At 41.7% G+C, this 21989-nt stretch overlaps 1 protein-coding gene across 2 annotated transcripts in view; it reads right to left on the reverse strand.

The window, feature by feature from the left end:
- Positions 1 to 5638: 5638 nt before the first annotated feature.
- RASGRP3 (RAS guanyl releasing protein 3) overlaps positions 5639 to 21989 on the reverse strand; it is a 58365-nt gene continuing 42014 nt past the window's right edge. For both annotated transcript variants that reach the window (XM_053973274.1, XM_053973275.1), the window contains exons 10-17: positions 21037 to 21114; positions 17075 to 17191; positions 14749 to 14864; positions 13821 to 13968; positions 10302 to 10338; positions 7746 to 7871; positions 6875 to 7239; positions 5639 to 6375 (exon numbers count right to left, since the gene is read on the reverse strand). In XM_053973274.1, the coding sequence (XP_053829249.1) occupies positions 6367 to 6375; positions 6875 to 7239; positions 7746 to 7871; positions 10302 to 10338; positions 13821 to 13968; positions 14749 to 14864; positions 17075 to 17191; positions 21037 to 21114 (996 nt within the window). In that variant the 3' untranslated portion in view covers positions 5639 to 6366. The remainder of the gene's footprint in view (positions 6376 to 6874; positions 7240 to 7745; positions 7872 to 10301; positions 10339 to 13820; positions 13969 to 14748; positions 14865 to 17074; positions 17192 to 21036; positions 21115 to 21989) is intronic.

Below are 21989 nucleotides of genomic sequence, written 5' to 3' on the forward strand. Positions count from 1 at the left end.
TGATATTTACTGTTTTCCAAACATGATTTCTGCACTGCTGCACTGGGAGGAATCTCTTAAATAGAAGCTGGGAGAGGAGAGATGGGTTGTGGATGTTATTAGACTGTGGTGGATTGGATATACATGGCTTGATTTCATTGTGCATCATGATCAAAAGCAGAACTCCAGCAGATTAAAAAGGCAAGTAAGCAAGCAAGGGGAACAGTGTTCTTCCTCTTGGCCTTCCTGTTCTTGCCACTCTTCTCCCACAAGCTGTAGGCATCTTGTTCTGTTTTTTCCATCTGCTTTTTTTTTCTCAAGCAGCTTGTGTTTTCTAAAGGCTTCACTTGCACTCACTTTCCATTCCCTGTGTTAGGATCACTGTCTCTTGAGCATTGTCATTGTGCAGAAACATAACTATGGGGAGAGGGGGGCACACTTGCTTCCCACATCAGGTGCATTACAACCTGACTTGGAATACCATGATCCATATGCACTGTAGTCATAGTTGGGTTTTCCTTGCAGGTCTGAGGAAAAGATAAAAATTTATTTCTTACTGTGAGTAAAGGAGTACCACAAGGGAAAGTGGGTCAAACTGAGCTTGCACCATACATAACTCACCCCAGAGAGCCTTTTGGCCTGTAGCTATTCCCTGAGTAGTTTTCTCTTTAGCTGGTTGGTAATCTCTCACTTGATGAGATTCCTCTACTTCAGCAGCCAAAATCCTGAAATGTGCAGCTCCATGGTGATATGCCATGATGGCTGATGGTCCCAGAGGGGCTCCTCAAGCTACAGATCAGGCTTCTCAGCCAGAGCATGTGGGTAACCTGCTTTAAGGCTTTGGCTGTCTGTTTCCGTGAAACTGTTATTTGCATCTGGATTGAGGAAAGTGGCAAGTGCCTCAACCAAACCCAGGCTCAATTAGAACCTAGAGGCTTACCAGTCAAGTATCTAAGTATCAAGTACCTAAGATAGGACTGGGGAGAAGGGAAGCAAGATTTGTGGCGGTAGATAGTTACAAGAAGTGGTTGGAGCTTGAAAAATCCTGTGGTGTAGGAGTATTCCCTGTGACAGGTTATGCACCTAGGAAATGAAAAACTGCTGAAGTGGCAAGAATGCAGTGGGGAATAAGGATTCTCACTGGGATCTGCTAACTTTTGAGTGTCCAAAAGGCTTTTGTCAATTCTTGTGGTACTGGAAGTTAATTTAATTCCCTGTTAGGGTAATGAAGACCTGCAAACAAAAGCCCTCAAATACCCTTTTATTGCACATAATTTAATCTTAGTTCTGCCACATTTAGTCTGCAGTAGAGAGTCCAGGTGTTGTTGACTGTTAGGCTCTCTGAACTTCTGATTTCCCTGGACAACAGGAATGGTACAGATGTATCAATGCACTTTTAAGGTGTTGAGCATGATTTATCAGTCCCAAACAAGCTGGCTCATGCTGAACTCCCAAGTTTGCTTTATCAGCCTTCTAGCAAACCCTTAGGCTAGAATCACAGCAGTGTTGTGATTGGAGAGCAGTATGCTACGGTGTTTCCCCTGTGTAGGCTCTCAGCATACTCATGCGCTTGCTTGTTTCAGGTTATGAGTTTTCAAGGGGACACAGTCTGAAAAATCAAGTGCTATTACCAGCTATAAACATTGCCTTCTCCCCTCTTTGGCTGAAAATAGATCACGCCTCTAATGGCTTGACAAACAAGGGTAAAAGGGAAAAAATATGTTTCCTTTGTGTTTACTTGGTGCTTTTTATAGCTCTGACTGCTGTCAGTGTCATTGTTTCCCCTTTATTGTCCAGTAATTTCCTCTCTTGTCCACGTGGGTCTTTCCCACAACAGAGGAGAGAAAAACAAGTACAAAAAGTAGGAAAACACTATTGTAAAACCAAAGAAAGAGGGAGTCTGCCTATGCTGTGGGCAGGTGGAAGGTCATAACTCGTTTTCACACATGAAGCAGAGATGAAGGTGATAAGGCCTCTTTAAACTTTCCGGCATTAGCTCTACTCATGGAAAAAGCAGACTTTTTGGCTAAATTTCATACTGCCCCAGCAGTAGCCTTTTGCTGATGGCTTTTTCTGTCTCCTAGGACCAGACTGTCTGCAGCTGTAAACAGCACTTTAAATTTCAGCGCACAGATTTTCCAATGAGTTTACCCTGTTGGCTGCAATGCTTATTTTGAAAATCCAGATCAGTGCTGATAACTCAAAAACTTTTTTCCAAAGTTGCATCCATTTCTGCAATGACCCTGCCAGCTCTTTTTTCAAGGCTTTCTTGAGAAGTACTTGGAACTATTTTTTGTGCTGTATGGATGTTCATCAGTCAGCGGGCTGATGCTGAATGAAGCAAACCTTGATTCTATTTTCTTTGCGTTATAATAGTCACAAAACAAACAAACCCTTGTTTCTCCTGCCTCTACAAAACCTTCCTTTCCTTCCTGCTTTCCTTCCTGCTTTCCTTCATCCATTGGGATCCTTTTCCATTCTTGGTGTCATGTAGAGAAAGAAAGAGTGTGCTCCTTAGCATGCTTCTTCCTGCATTTACTCTGTCTTGTTACTTGTTCTCTCTTTTTGGTGGGGTTTGTTTTGTTTTGGAGTTTTTTGGGTTGATTGTTTTTGTGGTTTTTTTTTGTTTTTTTTTTTTTTTTCCCAGCCTCTGTCCAGTATACTTCACATGCACCCTTCTTTCATGTGGAATATCTATTTCCCATGCAGATGCCTAAAGCTTCTAGAACTAGTGTCCAAGGCTGCAAGGATCCTCCTGTGGCTGCTCAGGCTATCTCAGCCAAAGGCTTCTGGGCTTCCCATGAGGAAGACCTTGCGGGGGCACATAAGGCATGCTTTCACTTTGACTTCTGTAGAGGAATCCTTGAGCAACAGTCCACAGAGGTGACAGGTGGTTTAATTTTGGAAAAATGTAACATTTTAGGCAACGGCTGCCCCTAACCTTGCTCTGCAGCTCAGCTGATCTGCTGTACTGAAAGGGAAATGTATCACCTTTCCCAGCTAGGGAAAATCCATGCTTCAGACTAGTTCTGATCAGCAAACATATTCTCCCTGCCCAAGACTTCACCTGCCTGAGGAAGGTGCCTCTGAGAAGATACCTTCTGTCTAGGAAGATGTTTCTTTGTAAAGCTGGTTTATTCTTTTAAAGCCTAAAAGCTGAGTAGGACTGGGAGTGGGGGGCAGAGGAGGGCAAGACTGTGGGGATGGTTAGAGCAGAGGAGAGAGCTGGGGTTCAAACCTGGCTTTGCATTTCCCTCTGAGGGAGCCAGATGTCCCTCTGGCTCCTTGAGAAGCACTCAGGGCTACTCCATAAAGTTGGAAGCAAAGCTGAAGCTCCCTTATGTGCTACATGACGCTTTGCAGAGGTTTTAAACAAGCACAGAAAGTCCTAGTGGGTTTGGCTCAAACAACCTCTTACAGGGTCTATCCAAGCACTTGCATTTTTCACCTTATTGCTTGTATTCTTTGGCATTTGCAGATCAAGCTGTAAATAAGGTTTGACATAATCTTCTTTCTTTCCACTGTGTGGTGTTTTGGAGAGTTTGTTTCTTAAATAATCCCTCAGTCTCCCCCCATGTTTTTTACAAGATCCTGAGACAGGAGAGAATGGATGGGGTGGAATTATCCAGCATCATTTGGGATTGTATCTGACTTTAGCTACTTCATTAATCCAGCGTTCTTGTCATTATGACACACTTTCTCCTGGACACTCTCCTGGAATTGCTGTACTTCTAGCAGAGAGGATTTCACCAAGACCAGCAAAGACACACAGATCAGGCAAGAACTTCTTAAGTTAGAGAAAAAGAAAGAAAGTCTTTGTTCCTTTGCCTAGATTGGGGAACTAAAATTGTTTTTGTGAAGAAAAGTCTTTTCCCTGTTCAGAAAAAGATATCCACTTGAAATAAGAAAAGAAAAATATTTTCTAAATTTTGTATATTCAGGCCTCCCCACAGCAAAAAAAAAAAGCTCATCTTATATCAACTTCTTAAAATGTTTGTTCAAGCCCTGTCAGCTCTCCCTACTCAGATTCTTGTTTTGGAACTAGGAGATCCACATTCTGTAAACAGCCTGTGAATGCTTTTTTGAATAAATTATTACATTGTCTAAGATAAATCTATCCCTTTTTGGCAGTGTGGGGTGTGTGTGTGCGAAAAAATGGCTGCATTTCTACCCAGTGTATTTCTTGCTTTCAATGGCTGTGAACACTTACTGCCAACAACACACTCTGTGCTCCCCTTTCTTAAATGCCTGTAGCAAAGGGTTTCCAGCTGTACCAGGTACTTGAAATTTTCACTTATTCCTTTTCAATTTCAGGAAGAATTTCTTCATGGTTGGGGTTGTTAAGCATTGGAATGGACTGCCCAGGGAGGTGGTGGAGTCACCATCCTTGGATGTGTTCAAGAAACAACTGGATGTGGCATTTAGTCCCATGGTTTAGTTGACAAGGTGATTGGTCGAAGGTTGGACTTGCTCATCTTAGAGGTCTTTTCCAACCTTAATGATTTTGTGATTCTCCTTGGAGGCTGCAATATGTTGCCTAGCAGGATCAGTTGTGTGAGCCTGCAGACTGTCCTTGATCTGCAACTGCTGCTGAGGTAAGTATATAACTGACTGAAGCTACCAGGCTTGCAAGAGATTTATTGATGAGATGCTAAGTCAAGAGCTACAAATAACTTTTAAAATCCTACAAGAAACAAGCTGAGGTCTACAGACTAAATGCTGGTCAAAACTATGTGATGTTAAGAGTGAAGTTGCTCGTGAACATTTCATTTATAGAGCATTAAAAGGCTTATCTCAACAGATCCATCAACAGGCTGGATCATAACCAAATTTCTCTATTCAAATTCTCCACCAAACCATTTTCACTGTGAGCAAGCTGTGAGCTGTACCGGTAGCTGTGCGGTCAGCTGGCTGTGACCCGTCAGCTGACCTGCCACAGGAAATAAAGACCACGGTTTTGCTAATGCTTGTTCTTTGCCCGCAGAAGTATAAGAATGAAGTGTGCTTCTGGCCCTCATCCTAGTTTGGAAACCAGTGCTTATTCCTCTTGAGTTTACAACAGTAAAGAGAATGTTTTTTTAAATTTTTTTTATCTCCACAGATTTACTATTGCTACTCGTTGTGCTGAAAAACAAACCTGCAGGATGTAAGGATGCAAACCTGGGCAGGTATCATGTAGTCCCAGTGCACTTTACAGTCAAATTTACGCAGAGGAGTGCAGCTGTCAGTTTTGTGTTAGGGAAGTCTATGAAATTACTCTCATCTTGAAGGCTTATAACATGTTGAAGGGGGCAATAACTTGAATTTTGTAGGACATCTTGTAACCGGGTGTTATATCAGAGCATGTGCTACATATGCACACACCCACCCCTGTTGTTGTGGGGAGATGGGATAAGAAGACTAACATGTGTGCCAGTTTTTCAGGTTTGAGCTTTGTGGTGTTTTGTTTTTCTCTCTTTTCCCAGATGAGGACTGTCCTCTTTCAATAACTTAACAGTTCTAGGAAATGCAACTTCAAACCAGACCATTATAATTCAGGTGCTAGATCCTACCTTAGCAATCTGCTGATCTGGAGATTGCTCTTCAGAACATTTAGTCTTAACATGTACAGCTTTCTAACCAGAGAAAAGTACCACATCCACATATATACACACACACATTTAAAACTAAAGTGTTTATTGCATGCTAATGTTACCATAATCAGTGCTGGCAAAGATGACCCTTCTCCATTGTGGTGTAACCAGAAAAACACATAGTGTCTTGGAATTCCTTCAGTCTCAGCCAGCTGCTGCCTATTTGAAGGATCCTCAGTTTGGGAACCGATATCACTGTGCTGAACACCAATATGTTCACTGTAGCAATGTAAACACGGCCAAAATTCAAAACCTCAGGTGTGTAAAGAACTTCAGTATAGAGGACTTTGTGAGAGATTTTTGTTTGAGATTTAATCAACACACAATTTTCCTTAAATGATCATTGTAAGCCTCGGGAAAGGAGTGTTATTGAACAAACTTGGATGCTTGGCTTCTGTCCTCACCATTGCTGTTGCTGGCAGACATACTGAAATGATGCAGTGCATTTAAAGAAGGCCGAATATATCCTCACTGGCATGTAGAGGAAGTTTCCACAGAAGTCATACAAAAGAAAACAATGAGCACAGAGATCCATTCTGCTGAGGCTGTGCAATGTTCATCGAAATGGCTTACTCGTGAGAAAATAAATAGTGCCTTATAACACCTTTCAGCTAAGAAAACAGGGCAATGATTGGGTTTAAAAGGATGAGGTATGGGAACACTCCTTATGGCCAAATGTGGTCTGTGACAGTCCATCAACTGTACTACTTGCTGTAGTTGTCATCTTTAGTTTTCTGTGCGTCAGGGTGAGCAATCAGCTATCCTGTAAGCAGAAGAAAATAAGCATTTACATACTGGCAGAGATGGTCAATAAAAGCATGAGGCTTCGGAAGTATAAACTTTATGGATGACAACAACAGACATCAGATCAATACCCTGGCCTGGACTCCTGTATTTGTCAGAATGGTAATTGTTGTGAGTCTCTCATGGAGCCCTGAACTGTGCAGTGCAAGGGTACAACAGCACAGAAGGTGGCCAGATATCCACCAGGTTATTGGTTTTCAAAATGAGAAGTACCTAACTACTAAAAAACTGACATACTGACATCAGAACCCAAACTACCAGTTACAGTGTCATAGTAGATGTGTAGTGCAGTAGAAAACAGGGATCTGTGGATAATTCAGCATTCTTCTGAAAGTGACTCTTGTGCAAGACTCAATGACAAATTTGAATGAAAAAGCATCCTGAAATCCATTAAATAATCCTATGAGACTTCAGACTGTAGCATATTTTAAACTGTTTTGGCTTCTTCTGGAACTCACCTCAGATTCTTGTCTTTCTGGGAGGGTTTCTATTCCATTGTGATCCTGTATATCTTGCGGGGCCTCAGCTTCTAGCTCTACATCAGCCTGCATGTTGGGCTTTTCATTCTCCCACTTAGCAAAGCCTTTGTTCTTCCCAGCTTTTCCATGGAATTTGGACTTCATTTTTGGGAACGTATGGGAACCCGAATCATTCCAACCTGGCTCATGCCAGAGTGGTTCTGTCTGTGTTGCTTGGCTGGTGGTCACCCGCTGCAGCCGCACGGAAATTTTCTGTGAAGAGCCAGTGACGAGGGTGATAGCTCTACCATCAAGGTCCTGGTGTTCTGCAGCAACACTGGGAAATTCAAATACTTCATCTTGGACTGAAAGAGAGGGTAGAATTGTTTTGTTTAAGTATTCTGGTGTTTTTGAGAAGGTAACAAGCCTGGGGAAGAGTGGGGAGGTAACCCCTTGTATGAGGCAGTGCTATAATTATCAACATCCATATGCTGCTTGGAAACTGTTTTTGACACTGTGTGCATAGATCTTACTGCCTCACCATCTGCATGGTTGGGGGTAAGACAGTGCTAGAATTGTGTCCTATGTCTCCTTGCTCCTAAGTGACAAAAAAGGAGAAATATAATTTCATTTCTTTTCAGCTGGGATAGGGGTGCTGGTAAGGAGGATAATGAGCCTTAGACAAGACACTAAGGCCATCGCTGGAGAAAAGGATGTAATTTGAGGAGTGAACAAAAGCCATAGTGCAGCAAAAAGGACAGGTGTTGCTTTGTGTGTTGATACAAAGGAAAAATTAAAAATGGCAGCAAGAACACTGGCCACTAGAGAGGATTCCAGAAATGATTTAAAATAGGAGGAAAACTGTTCTTACCTGGAGGCAGAGATGGACTGCTAGGCAGAGACCCATGGTTGCTGCCTACTGAAGTTCCTCTGGAAAATTTCCTGCAAGCCAGCACAAGCAGGTCTCTGCATTGCTTGTGACAGTTGGCACCGCAATCTGTAAAAAAAGATATTGCCAAGTCATCAAATGGAAAGCCACAACTATTTGGTAATCCCTCAGGGCTATTAGCAGGCAGATACCAAGAAAGGACTTTGAAGGAACAAAAAAGTTTGACAAGAAGGTGTGAAGGGTGTTACAGAATGGGATCGTTTGGTGTGAAGTGCATTACAAAAAAAAAAAAAAAATTATAATTTCCATGACAGCCAGTAGTAGAAAAATGGCAGCAGAAGAGAAGAGGGAAGATGATATTTTAATCATAAAATAGTCTCAAGGAAGAGATGTGGAATGATATGATCTTGTGTATGCCCTACATAAAACTTCTGCTCTACTGCATGTGTCACCCCAAGAGGGGGGTTATTTATTTGGCTGGCTTTTATTTGACCCAGCAGGGCTCATTATAGTAAACAGGTTTGGTTAGAAGACACCAGAGCATCCATACCCCGAGCATCTGGAAGGACTGCTGGAGGTCAGTGTAGACTACCGTAGGTTAAAACTAGTCTAAGTAGCTCAGTAAGCAACATTAGCACATGAATGAGCTCTGCGGAAGTGTATCATCTACTCAGAAAAGACTTTTTGAGTACCTGCACCTCTGCTGGGATTTAAATCACTGTGGATACATCATCACTAGGTACATTTATCTGAAGTATGGCTGGAGTATGGATCTTATATGCAAGAAAGGGCTGAAGGGTGGAGGATGTGTCCCAAGCACAGTCTCGCTCTCCTCTGTATTCTTTTCCATTGTTTAAAAATTCTCATCTCCCTTATTTCTCTGTTGCTGCTCCATAGCCCAACATTTTGCTCTAGGTGAGCATTGTCAAGGTGCTGCATTTACAGCTCTGCTGTAGGAACTACAGGGCTCAAGGCAGCAGCGCTGGCATGATGGGTGGGAGTTCTGCTTTCTGCCAACACCTTGTTCATATGACTAATGCAGTAGTCCATGCCCAGCTCTGGCTTTCTCTGCCAGAGAACACACTCCCTCAGATACAATAAAGATCTCTCTTGAAGTGCAGGACTCCTTCTATCACTTGCAGACCATGCAGTCTAGCTTTTATCTCATAACTCACAGTGCTGGAGTAAGCAGCAGGCCTGGAAGGAGGAACTCCCTCCCTCTCCCTGCTGTGTTCAAACAGAGGATGACACCTCTGTGCTAAAGGCAGAGTTCATCCCTAATGAGTGTCACACTGCAGTGATGCTGGAACACAGAGCAGCTGGTAGCTGCTGCAACAAAAGGCAGGCACCCTCACACTTGTTGACCACTGCAGGATCTGAGCAGCTCTGCTCTCCTACTTTCATGCTTCATTGCCTGTAACTTCGACTTTACAGAACCACTTTTGCTCAGTCTCCACTGGGCCACTGCTACAGGCAGTGATGCAGGACAGAAGCTCAACTTTCAGATCTCAGATTGAGTTTACAGGTTGGTGTGACAAAACTTTACCTTCCTTTCCTCATCCTACCAGTAAAATTGTAGACTGCAACCAGCCCATTCAAAGCTTCTAAAATGACAGTAATCAGGAATATCTGAATTACATATGTTGATTTAGCCATGGACATTTTTCCCATCCCACTCTGAGGAAGAGAGGTTTGTGGCTGGAGAGAGACAGGAGTATGGTGTATCCTAAAAAAAAATTACTGTGAATTCTTTATCCTTCTCCTTGGAGTCTGTGTAAGACTAAGTGAAAAGAGTAAAATGTGAATCTTCCCCTTTGAATAACTGAGATGTAGCTGCAGCTATGAAAATCATAGCCCTTCAGCAAGAATTGGGCTGCTTGAGAAATAAATAAATCCAGGATTTTAAAGCCAGTGAGGACCTCTGTAATGCCCTTTTTGGTCTGAACTGCTTAATAAGAAATTATTTTATGAAGGCAAAGGAGAGGGATGTAAGAGCTCTAGCATTTTTATGAGTTGAATGTCTGAAGAAGATCTTGCAATGAGATCTGCTGGGCAGTTAGGAATTAAATATTTCTCTATTTCTACCTCAGCCACTATTAAATTGCATGTAGGCTTCACTACAGGCACATGGATGTACATGGATATACAAACAACAGTTTGTTGTTTGCCAGCAGACTTTTTCCTGACCTGAGTCTCAGGGGATATATTTCAGGATGTCTCCATGTTAGGATAAGAATACTTGGTTTTCCAATTTACAAGGTATTTACTGGTAGAAAGTGACAGCTCATGGAGTCAGGGGCTGCTTTGGACCTTTATCTCACAGAATCTGTGCATTCCTATTGCATTCTAATGTAGTAATGTGTATTCTAATGCAGTGAAACTTCATAGTGTGCCAGCAGTCACTGCTCATGGACAATACCAAATGTAGATGTAGGATGTGTTTGAACATATGCCATTTTAATTAAAGGTATAGTGGACTAACTTGCTCTAAACCCCACCACCCATAGCTTGAAAAAAATCCTTGTAATATTTATTTACCTTTGCATTTGTAGCCTTGTTTGATTATACCCCAGAGCTGCAAAGAAAGACAAAAGAATGTCAAGGAATTAGAAAAGAAAGCTGGAAGGAAAACAAGGTTACAACGAGGAAGTACCAATGGCTACAAAAGCACAAACAGGATGCAACTGCTCTTAACACCCTTCCTGTCAGGCAGACCTCCCCCTCTAGTTGTGATAAGACTTGTGTGGCTTCTCCCTTACTTCTGCTACTTACTTGTAGTAATGGGACTACCAGAGAAACAGAGACACAGATGACTTTTGCTTCCAGGATTGGGTTAAAATGTGTTATCATACCAAGCTCAGTGAAAACAGCAGAGCACATTTGGCTTCTAGGCTCCCTTCATGTTATTTGCAGAATTTCCTGTGTATGTCCATTCTCCAGACACATCACTGACCCATAATATTCAAACACAGCAGAAGAAAACACCACTGGGGATAAAAACTAGGTTCTCGGTTGCCATACAGGTTCCCAGCACACCTAGCCATAGCAATCTGATTTGTGCACCTACCTTTTCCAACTTAAAAAAAAGCCCCAATCCAAACAGATGAAGAATGAAACAAGCAGAAAAGCCACTAAATTCCATCTTTGCCTTCCCTCAGAAGCTGTTCTTGTCGACATACACTTGCAACTACCAAATGCTAAACATCCAAGGGCCAGTGTGTGTGGTCCCACATTTGGGAAGCTTTCACTGCCACATGAGCAGGATTGCTTGGAAACAGGGAAACTCCCTAGTAAATTGTTTTCTCTGTACTCAGAAGCACTGTATCTACAGCCACGGCATTATAAAAACAAGCATTTCCACTCCTGAGAAGCAGTGAGAGGAAGGGGCAGGTTTTCTAACTCCAGCATAAAAGGGAAAAAACTGAGGACTCTGGTGTTTATTTTTCCTGAACTCATTCACCAGGGAGGGTGAGCACATCCAGGCAACTGAAACTGTGTGCATCTCCTCACCAGATTTATAAGTATCCATGCACAGAGAGCAGGGGGTGAATATGGCCATTAAAGAAAGGTTCAAAAGGAAGAGATGAAGATCATTCAGAATACAAAGAAAATAATAAAATAAACAGAATGGAAAGACTCTGGGTGAAATAAAAACCACCCCACACACTGCACAAAAGAAATAGCAAGCAAAAATGGGGCTCTGGAGAGAGCAGAAATAGATTGGACAAGGTAGAAGAATGGTGAACAAAAGAATAGAAAGGACAACAGTAGGAGCTGGGTCCATAGAAGGCCTGTGGCTCATTATTTTCTTGCTAATGCCATATATGTGCACAGTGATCGCAGCTGCTGTGCTCAGGCAGTGACAGGGGAGCACTTCAGTCCCCCTTGAAAGAGCAGAGATGACCTATTTTCCCAGATCTCTTTTACAGGATCACTTTAAGAGACATGGATTGTTATTTCATTTAAGCTCTAATGTGTTCCCACTGAAGATCTCTATCCTCACTCTTTACCTTCTTATCTCTGTACCTTCCTCCCACTCAAATTTGGCACCACTGTTGTGCTTACACACCACAGTGGAAGTTTAGCTGAAGTGTCATGTCATGAATTCTGACCTAAAGCTCTGAGTGTGTCTGACACAGCTTTGCTGCAAAGCTGGCTTGAGCCAGCTCCAAGGTAAGAGGATCTGTGCAAATTCAGATTATGAAGTTTAGCAGGACGGCTTAGCATGGCTACCCTGCCATGTGGTGCAACTCAAGCTTTGGGACGGAACTGTGACTGGCCATGAGCATATCAACTTTCTGCTGCTTAATGGCATTAGGTATTAGCTTGACCTTCAAAGTTTGTAGCATTGTGTGCATTGCACTGTCACGTCAATTCATCCTGCTGCATGGTCAGTGCACATTATTTTGACTGTGAATCAGTGCATCAGTTTGAAATTAGGTTTCCACCCGTGGATGAGTTTCCAGCTCTGAAATGCAGAACAAATATGCAGCAGATTCTGTACTTGGTTCCTGTCCTATCAGTCCAACTCATCCACAGAACAATGCCAATGACTTCAGTTAGCTGACAGGAAAAATTACCTTATTTCCATTTCCTGTACAACCCCTTACTCATTTGTATTCCTGCAGTGATGTAATCAGGGAGACATGAAAATTCTAACAATGGCCAATTAGAAAATTGATGCAGGAGAAAAATATCTACAGGAGAGGATGTTTCAGGGCAGTCCCTGGGCCTTGCTTTGCTGTGGAAGCCTTCCAAACACGCACTGAGTGTCACGAACGCAATGACGTCTTCACAGGGCAGCCTGGAACAATAGGCTCAGGCCAGTGGCTGTCCCTGCCCCATGGGTCTGCTGGAGCTGTCAGCTTGAGACCCACCAGCACGCTCCTACGTCAGCACTGACCATGTCGCTGCCAGTGCTTTGGCAGTTCTAGCGGAAATAGGCGGAATTCCTTCTTCCCCGTGGCATTAATCAGCAGCAGCAGTTGCGATAGGGGCTTCAAGCATCCGACCAAAACTGACACGTCGCAAAAGAAGTGAGTGGAAAATGGGAGCATGGGCTAGAGCAGGAAGGCCAGAGCAGGTCTGAAAGGAGGCACATTTTTGTGCTTTGCAGTGCTGTTGTTGTTACTTTCAACCATGAAGAAATACTGCTTAGCGGAAAAGATCACGGAATAAAGTTACCGCCGAGTGCAGAGGCAGATCTGCTCTGGAGAGCAGGGACAGGGTCTGAGTTTACAGCCTGTTATGTGAGCCACACACAAGCAGAGGACATGGCCCTCTGCCCTTACTGCTTTAGCTGTCTAAATGTGGACATTTGATTTCAGCCAAGTGTGTCCATTAAAGTAACCTCTATATCATAGTAATTCTTTACTACATTTGGTTTGAAGTGGAAACCTTAGAGAAGGTTTACAAGCAACACAAATGCCCACAAAATGAATGCTTCCCCAGATATGTAGAGAACACTCTAATAAGTGACATCTGGTAAGTTATGGCTCAGATAAAAAGCAAATTAAAAAAAACCTCCAACTAATAAATTCTAAAAATTCTTATTGTACAGAACTACTGGAAGCACTTCTGATTTCTTTACCAAATTAGAAGATCTGTTAATTCAATAGAGGGAAAATTAGGGCTGTTACAGCCATTCGGAGAATTATGAACATATCTATGTTGCCATGTGCAATTTCCTGAGAAAGAACAGCTTTTGCCTCATCTACATCCTTTGCTCCAGACATCTATTTTCCCTTGAGCTTGTTTACATGGGAAATCAAACCAAATTAAAGAACTTAAGATAAACCAAGTAAGACCATTCATATAGTCTCTAACATCCTTTAGCTAATGTAATTTTTTTTCCCCTCAACAGAATGGCAGTTTTCAGAAACCACTAAATCAAAACTGGATAGCACAGCTACAACATGAGTAAATGTTTTGTGCTTCTGCACCATGAGATATTATTTGGCCAAGAGACATTAGCAATGTATGGAGCCAGTTCCACTCCATATACATTAAAGGCTAAAAGTTGTTTTTAAGATATGCTATTATTAAAATCATACTTACAAATCCTGCACAGTGCTCGCAGAAAGTTGGTTTAAGATAGGTCATCTCCTGAAAGTTATGAATAAACCCTGGTCCCATTTTACACTGAAACTGTGATTTAGCTCTCAGAAAGTAAGCCATCATTTCTTCTTTGCTTATAAGACCATCTCTGTAAGGGAAATAAAAAGTAGAGTAGATCTATCACTGCTCATAGGACTGAAAATTTTGGGGTTTTCTCATTGCAGAAAGCATGCAGCACACAAAGCACATCCTTTGAAAGAGCTGCAGCAGTCCTGGAAGGAAAAAAAAACCAAACCTTACAGCCTTTGTGGTTCTTATCTTTCTTTAAACAGTAACACTGAACCTTGTTATCTCACCTGTTAGTGGCATGAGAGCACAGACCAGGCCACTGAATGAAGGAACTTGACTTACTGCTCACACAGAACAAGTGGTTATGCCTCTGGCTGGCCACCAGCCTTCACAGTCAAAGAGATTCTGGATAACAAGAATTATCAAGCCCAACTGGCTAGGAAATGGATGTTATATATACCTTCTAGAGTATTTGTTACCCCCTCTCTGCTACAAGAACTCATTTCTCATGTGCTGTAGAGAACTTATTTGTTTCATCAGTCTGATGCCTGGTTTGGATAGAGTATCTCCACTGCAGTTTCACAGTACTCTAGGGTTTTGACTCAGTCCCAGCAGGAATTTGTCATGCAACTATTACATAAAGGATTTTTAAATTACCAGGTAAAGCAGGTAATTCCAACCTAGGACTTAAAGAACTGACTAGAGTATAAGAATTTAAATTATAATAGAATTTGGCTTTCAGTAATCTTGTCAGGCACAAGAAACTTGGAAGCCGCTGTTTCTTCAATATTTGTATTTTCTGAATTTTAAAACTGAGGAAAAGGGGAAAAAACCACCACAAAGAGATTTCCAAACTTACTGGTCTTTGTCCAGCACACAGAAAGAGTCCAAGAAGGGGAAGTTGGCAGCTATACTCTCAAAGTCTTCCTGAGATATATAACCATCATGGTCGTGATCATAGTTCCTAAAGACAGACTGGGGGGGGGGGAGGAAAAATATTATTGTACTATTATCTAGCTTATCCTGTGTTTATACCAGCTTCTTCAACATTATAATTACATGTAAACTAATGTTTTATTCAGCTATTCAGATGCTCTGTTGCATCTGTTTTATTCCTTTTATTTTCCTTAGTATTTCAGTATGCATATTATTGGACTCTACAGGAAAAATGGCTGATTTTTAAAGAAAATTTGACATCAGCATTTATCTAGTGATGATCCTCCACACGTCTTCACGTACTTATTCTTGCTTTACTTTTCTTTTTTGATGGAAATGTCACTAAAATTCTGCCCCAGGTGATGACATATTCCCGTTGCTTCATTAAGTACACTTTTTAATCATGAAAAAAAAGAAGAAATAAAACAAAAACAACAGCAGATTTCCCATGAGTATTTCAGATGGTTTTGACTTAATTTTTCTTTTAGGTGGTCACCTCTACTCTGCCACAGTACTGTTTCAATCTATTTTGTTTACTAATATTTTGACACCCCAATCATGAGCAATTCGTGTCTAACAACCATTCTCTTCCATCAAACCACCCCAATCCACCACTAAGTAAAAACAGACATGGGATAAAATTTAAAGGTCACATACAGTGATGGGTGCCCTCTTTAGCTGCTAAGGAGTTACAGTATTCTGTCTTCCTGTTTGCAGAGATGTGCAAGTGGTGTTAAAGTTACGTGCGATGCTGATGGGAAAAGCATGAGTGTCAAAGTCAACATGACAATCTGAGAGGCACAGAGTGAAGTACAGGCTCCTTCACTAGATTAAAATGTTGTTGATAAAGACATTACATCAATATACCGAGACTCCTGAAATGGCATCTGTAGTGTCCTTGTTTTAACAAGAACCTGATGAAACCCATTTCTATGAAATGACTGTTAACAATGACTGGCAGACCTCAAAAAAACATCATAAAGAAGGAACTAAAACACAAACTCAAGTAGTATTCAACACTTTTTGTAATAAAAACAATGGCTAAAAGCAGAACTCAAAGCAGCAAGTAAACAACAAATACTGGCAAAATGAAAACAGTTGTAGAGTGGTGTGAGCCTTTTAGTAAGCTGTATCCATAAAAGCTCCAAACCATGTTTCAATTCTGTCAAACTCAAATCACATGTCCTGAACCAGGCCAAAATTGTGGAATGGGGATCTGCAACTCCCTCAAGTACAGGAACAAACATAAACTCCCACCCAGCACATTCTGGAAAGATTAAGGAATTGTGACAGACTTCTTATTAACAAGCTATCAAAGAGAGGTTTGGATGTGGAGTAACTTTTATCAACACATATGGCCCTGACAAAAGCAATTCAGGAAGAGCATGTACATTTCTGGCATCCCACATTAGAAGAAAAATTAAATTATTTTTAAAAAAGGGCATGTACAAAAAGTAAACTACAAGATATATTTGAAATCTGGGTGAGAGAACTGAAGAGTTTATTTAGCTTATCTTAACAACATGACCCCAATTAGTGATCTGTAACACAGACCAAATCAGAAGGTAATAGCTCCTCTCAGAGATACTTATTAATTTGTAGAAAGCAGAAAGAAAAGTTCAGTCTCTGCAAAGGAATCTGGAGGTGTTTAGCTTTGTTTACATTACCTAGCACAAGACATCACCTTCTAAACTGGAGCTCTAATTCTGCATGACCTCGTGTCTGCATTTTTAAAGTGACACCGAGACAACGCTATCTTTACCAGAGCATGTTATTATACGTAACATGCTCTGGATAGTAAACTAACAGCACGTTGAAAATCAGAAATAGAGTTTCCAGAAAAGTTCATTGGACCTATGGTCCAACAAGGTCTGAGACCTTGTTTCTGAGTTGCTTTCTTTTCAGCTGTCTGTTACCAGACATGAACTGTGTGGCTAGAGCTGTAGAAACTAAACTTTGCATGCTGAATTTATATTTGCTAGACAAACCTATTAAACAGCAGCCAGGTTTTGGATGTTTCTGAAAGTCTGCTCCTTTGCACCCAGAAACCTGTTTATTAGTCCCGTTGCTGACTGCAGGAATAAAATAAATATTTCTGAACATATCAATGTAATGGCTCAAATATGTTATGGTATGTCTGAAATTCACCCCAACCATAACAATCTCATTATAAGCTTGAAATTAATTATAATGATGAACATATCAAATCTACCATTCTCTTAGGCCAGTGTAATGTTCCAAATACTTACATCCACCAGTTTCCGTATGTGCTTGTTGATGACTGTAGGGTCAGGTTTAGGTACCACTCCAGATGCCCACTCCAGTGGCACTACTGGCTTGTTGGGGGTGGTCGGGGAGGTAGGCTGCTGAGAGATGGATCAGAACACAAGGATTTTCAAATCTGAATTAAGAAGTCTGATTTCCCGGTAAAAGTGGCTCAAAACGTCAGAGCTACGACGGCAAACTACTGGAGTACTCATGCTGTAAAAATGTGCTTAGCAAAACATCAGGCAAGGTTTTAAAGGGCTTCACTAACAGCTTCAGTCAGGTTCTTTGTAGCACCTTGCAGCTACACTGCCACCACCCAGGGAGGTCAGGAGCAAACCCAAGCACTTTCCTCACTGACACCTCCAGAGGGTTCAACAGCAATGAGTCTTGAAAGAAGAGGGAAGGAAGGAGTGTCTGTAGGGTTTGTGAACACAATGGGCCATCAGAAATAGGTAAGCCCAGAAACCTGCTTTGCTCCTCAGTAAAACCTCTGAGGAGCTCACCACAGTCTGCCCCCAGCTCCCTGCTGGAGGGACCACGCCCAGAAGCCCCACCAGGGTCTGCCTCAGCCTGAATAAGCTCATGCTCCTGCTCTCTGTGGCACCAGCAGGACAGCAGGATCCAGAAGCAAGGCAGAATTGTGCTCAGCAATCCCGCTGGTTTTCAACTGAGATGTGCCAGGATGCACATCTTGGTTCATCTAGGCAGTTTGAGTAGAAAGGCTCTAACCTTTGACTTGTTCTGCAAATAACACCAACCAGACTTTTATTTTAAAAACCTCTTGGTCTTGACAGAACAGTAGCTGACAGCTCACTGGATGCACAGACTTCACAACCTGACTCTTTCCACACCACTGCAGTGCTTTGGGAGTAGCTTTGGAATGCAGCTCAGATTCTTCAAGTAGAAAATATAGGACAAACCTGAACACATTTTCAGGTAAGGATTCAAAAATAACTAGTTAGCATGAAAAACAATGCAAGACAAACTGGCCTTTCCCTGCATCTGCCACTGGACATCTAGCAGGTGAAGCAGTGTCAAGCAGAAAAAGTTCAGTGTGTTGTGGATCAGAAGGGAAAGGGTCCACAGTCTCAGAAGGCCGCTGTGTTAGTTGATGAGCAAAGAATCTGGGTCTCATTTGTCTCGCTCTGAATTGGTGTGACTTGAAAGGGAGACAATTAATACATGCAAAGACTTTGACATCCAGATGAGAAATGGTCACAGGTTCTTATTTTACTGTGTTTGGTTGGAAAAGAAAAAAAAGGATTTGTTAGTGGATAGCTTTATTAATTTGGCTTTTCCTTTTTAAGTGTTAGAACAGCTTTTATCAACACCTTGATAGATTTTGACTAATACAAATGTGCACAAGTACGTTTGGGAGGAAAGCACCCCTATAGCAACAAAATTCAATTTTCATAAGAAGTACAGTGAACCTGAACATCCAGCTCTATCTGCCAAAAGCACGGACTCAAACATCCTTATTAAAAGTGTCAGTGTGGTGCTAGACTACCAAGACCTCACAGGGAGCTTTTAACCTCTGCTGGTCTGAGTGCACAGTGACAGAAAGAGACTGGATTCACTGGAGCCTTCCTCTTCCTTCTGGGCTATTTCATTTGAAGTCTGACTCAATTTTTATGTTTTTTTTGACAAGTTGCAATGAAAACCTCATGTTACTGATCACTAACCAAAGGGAATGATTTGTTCTTCTATTGCACTCATAGACTCAAATGAACAACAGTGATTTTATTTCTGTATTTGAAATGCATCCTATGAGGAAAGGTGCTAACTGGCTGACCAGAGACTACCAAGCTGAATTCATTAAACATTCCAGAACGCTGTATCTGGCCATGCACTTTGTGATTCAGACTGTATTTCCCATTTATTTTACCAGCACAGGGACCATGGTATTGTAGACTGCGAAAGCATTTTCGGATGTTTGCAAACATCTATGTATTTTGGCACTGAAGTGAATTCTACTGAAAACCAAAAAAAATTACCTAAGTGCGTCATTAGTGGCATAATTGCACCAGGCAGAGCTGTCCTCTAGCTAGCAGCTGTATTCGTGAAAACTCCCAACAAGAAGATCGCTAATGGGTGTGGAAAAGCAGGACACTGTGACAAGGAGGTGCTATACTACAGCTGCTTGTCATCTCTCAGAGTTTCTTTAGGCTGCTATACTGACTGAAGGGTCAGTATAGCACTGAAGGGTCTCCTCCCAGTTTTAGCATAAGGAAAGTCTTGCTCAAGTCCCTGTTGACAGCAAACTCATATGCTAACAGATCAGCTTCACTTTTGCCTCGAAAATGATTGCAGCAGCATGAGGCATTTCCTCTATAGTGCACCTGCATGGGAGTGGTACCCATATAACAATAAATCAAGGAGCAGTTAGAATGACATAACTATGCTGTCACGTTGCCTTTGACAAGTTTTTCCACATACAAAAGCCCTACAGATTCTTTCCCCTGCAACAGAGCCTATGTGCTTTGGCACTCCATCAAAGAGAAGTAAGCTTCAAATAGTCTGGCTTCTGTCGATTCAGCTGCAGCTTTTTACCCATCAGGGTGCTGCAACAGTTCAATGTCACTGGCTATTCATTGATCCTTATGCAGGAGTCTCCCACAACTGCTGAGCACTGTTAAAGTTCACAGCATTGTCTATATTGCTTTTGTCCTGCTTAAAGCTCAGGCTGGAGATCAAAGCAGCAATGTGATAATTTTCTTCATTTACAGTAGCAGTCTGTTAGTCCTTCCACAGCACAGAACTGTGACATTTCAACTTTGCTGGCAGTAATGAGAGCATGAGGGACTCAGCAAGACTGAAATAAACAATTGTTGTGGTCAAATTATATCCAACAAGGACTGGAGACTCAGTAATGAAATTTCAAATGTTCAAGCTGAGCTAGTGTTGACTGTGGAAATATTCATTAGTTTTCTTATCATTGCTCATAATACATCACCGGGAGCACACACACAGTCCTCAAACTGGTCTCCAAGAGTGATGAACAATTTTAAACCTCAGAGAAGCCTTATACTTGGAAATTAAAGGGTTCTTCTTCCTTGCTTGCTTTTAAGAAAGCTTGAAAACCTTAAAAAGCACTGGAATGCATAATCTCAGACTCCTGGACCCTGCTCTCACCCCCTGTGAAGCATTTCCAGCCACTCTCAGCTTCGGCTGCTGTCAGACTTGAGAGGGCTCAGCCTGAGAGCATCACAGGCTGGATATGAAAGGTAATAAGAATGTTAATACACTGAAGAAATGCTCAGAGGAAAGCAGAGTCCCCAACCTTTGCCAGCAGAAGAAAGTGAATAATTAATACTTGAAGTGGAACTCAACTATTAATTAAGAGGTTTATCTGTATCCTTTGACTTTCAAAAATACTTTCAAAAATAAAGAAAAATGCATGAATGCCGTATTATATTTAGTTGCACATAACCAAATAAAGATTAATATCTACTGTCATCTGTTTAAACATTGCTTGAGAGTCCAAGATGCAGCCAATTATATCTAACCAAACAGTTTTAAAATACTACAGTAATTATTTGCCTTGTCTTAAACAAATCTTTTAACTCAGTTGTTTTATGTAACTGCACCAGCATCCAGAAAATCAGCTAAGGGTCACACAATAAATAATTGATATAAACTTATAAAAGATTATATATCTAAAGCAGAACTTTGTTTTCCAGGACTTGTAGAGGTTTTGTTGAAAAATAATTAACAGTGACATCTGGCATGTTCCACTATTTATTTCTCCCAATATGTACTAAAACCTATAAGTAGTTCCTGTGTTTTCTACACAAATATAACACTAAAAAGCTTTATATATATATATATATATATATATATATATATATGAATAAGGAAACACATTAACTGTCATTTAAAAATTTAATCAACTGCATGCAGACAAAATAAGCAATATGCAAAAATGCAGTAAAAGATGACGTACAGATTTGGAGTTCCTTGGCTCCAGCACCAGCGAGAGCTTGTAGATATCATCCTCAGTGTGGTAGAGGTCCAGGGACAGCTATATGTAAGAAAGAATGGAAATATTTACTAGACCTGATTGGATATGACAGGCTTTTAAGCTGAGATATACGTCCCACTGAAGGTAAACACAACATTTTGCTCCTCTGAGTTCGCGAGACATGCCAAAGCTGTGTGCAGCTGCTGGGGAAGTGGATTTCCCCAGAGTGAACACAACCCAGGCTGGTGAAGAACACGCTGCTGCTCATGTCAGGCACTGCACTTGAGGGCTGGCACAACCCTCACCCTGACCCCACGGGTGAGAGGGGCTGCATGCTTACCTCATGCACAGGGGGACATGGGCTCCAAAGACCACCCCTACACAAACCACTTTCTCCTAGCAGCTCATGTTCATGAGAGATCTCAGAGAAACAACCTGGTAAATGCAAAAACTTCAGGACAGTAGTCGTAGAGGGGCTAGGCTGGAAGGATTTCAGATTTTATTCTGGTCAAATTTTCTTCCTCGAGAAGGGTCATAGTAGTGCAGCTCTTCCACAAAGATCAGCCTGTAGAGCAAATGCCTCTTTGGAAAGCCCTGGGCAGACAGAGGCCTGGGAGAGGCAGGCTGGGTTTGCCACTGTTGTTGATGCAGAAAAGTGCTCCGTTGAGAGCAGTCCCAGTTCAGCCCAGCATAGCCTGCTCCTGATCACCTCTCAGCAAGTCAGGCAAATTGCCTTCCAGCTGTTTCTAGATAAGTGAAAGATTTTTCTATCATGTTCTCATTCTTTTCCCTGGAGGATTTATTGAGGAAAAAAAAGAAGGTACATAAATATACTTAAAGTAGGATGAATCCGTTTTTACTTTGGCAGCTGGAGTCTTGCACTGATCAATGTCTGTGGTGAACATCTCCTCTTTTGGAGTGATGAAGGAGAAAAG

The sequence above is a fragment of the Vidua macroura genome, chromosome 3 (assembly GCF_024509145.1).
Source record: "Vidua macroura isolate BioBank_ID:100142 chromosome 3, ASM2450914v1, whole genome shotgun sequence".
NCBI lineage: Eukaryota > Metazoa > Chordata > Aves > Passeriformes > Viduidae > Vidua > Vidua macroura.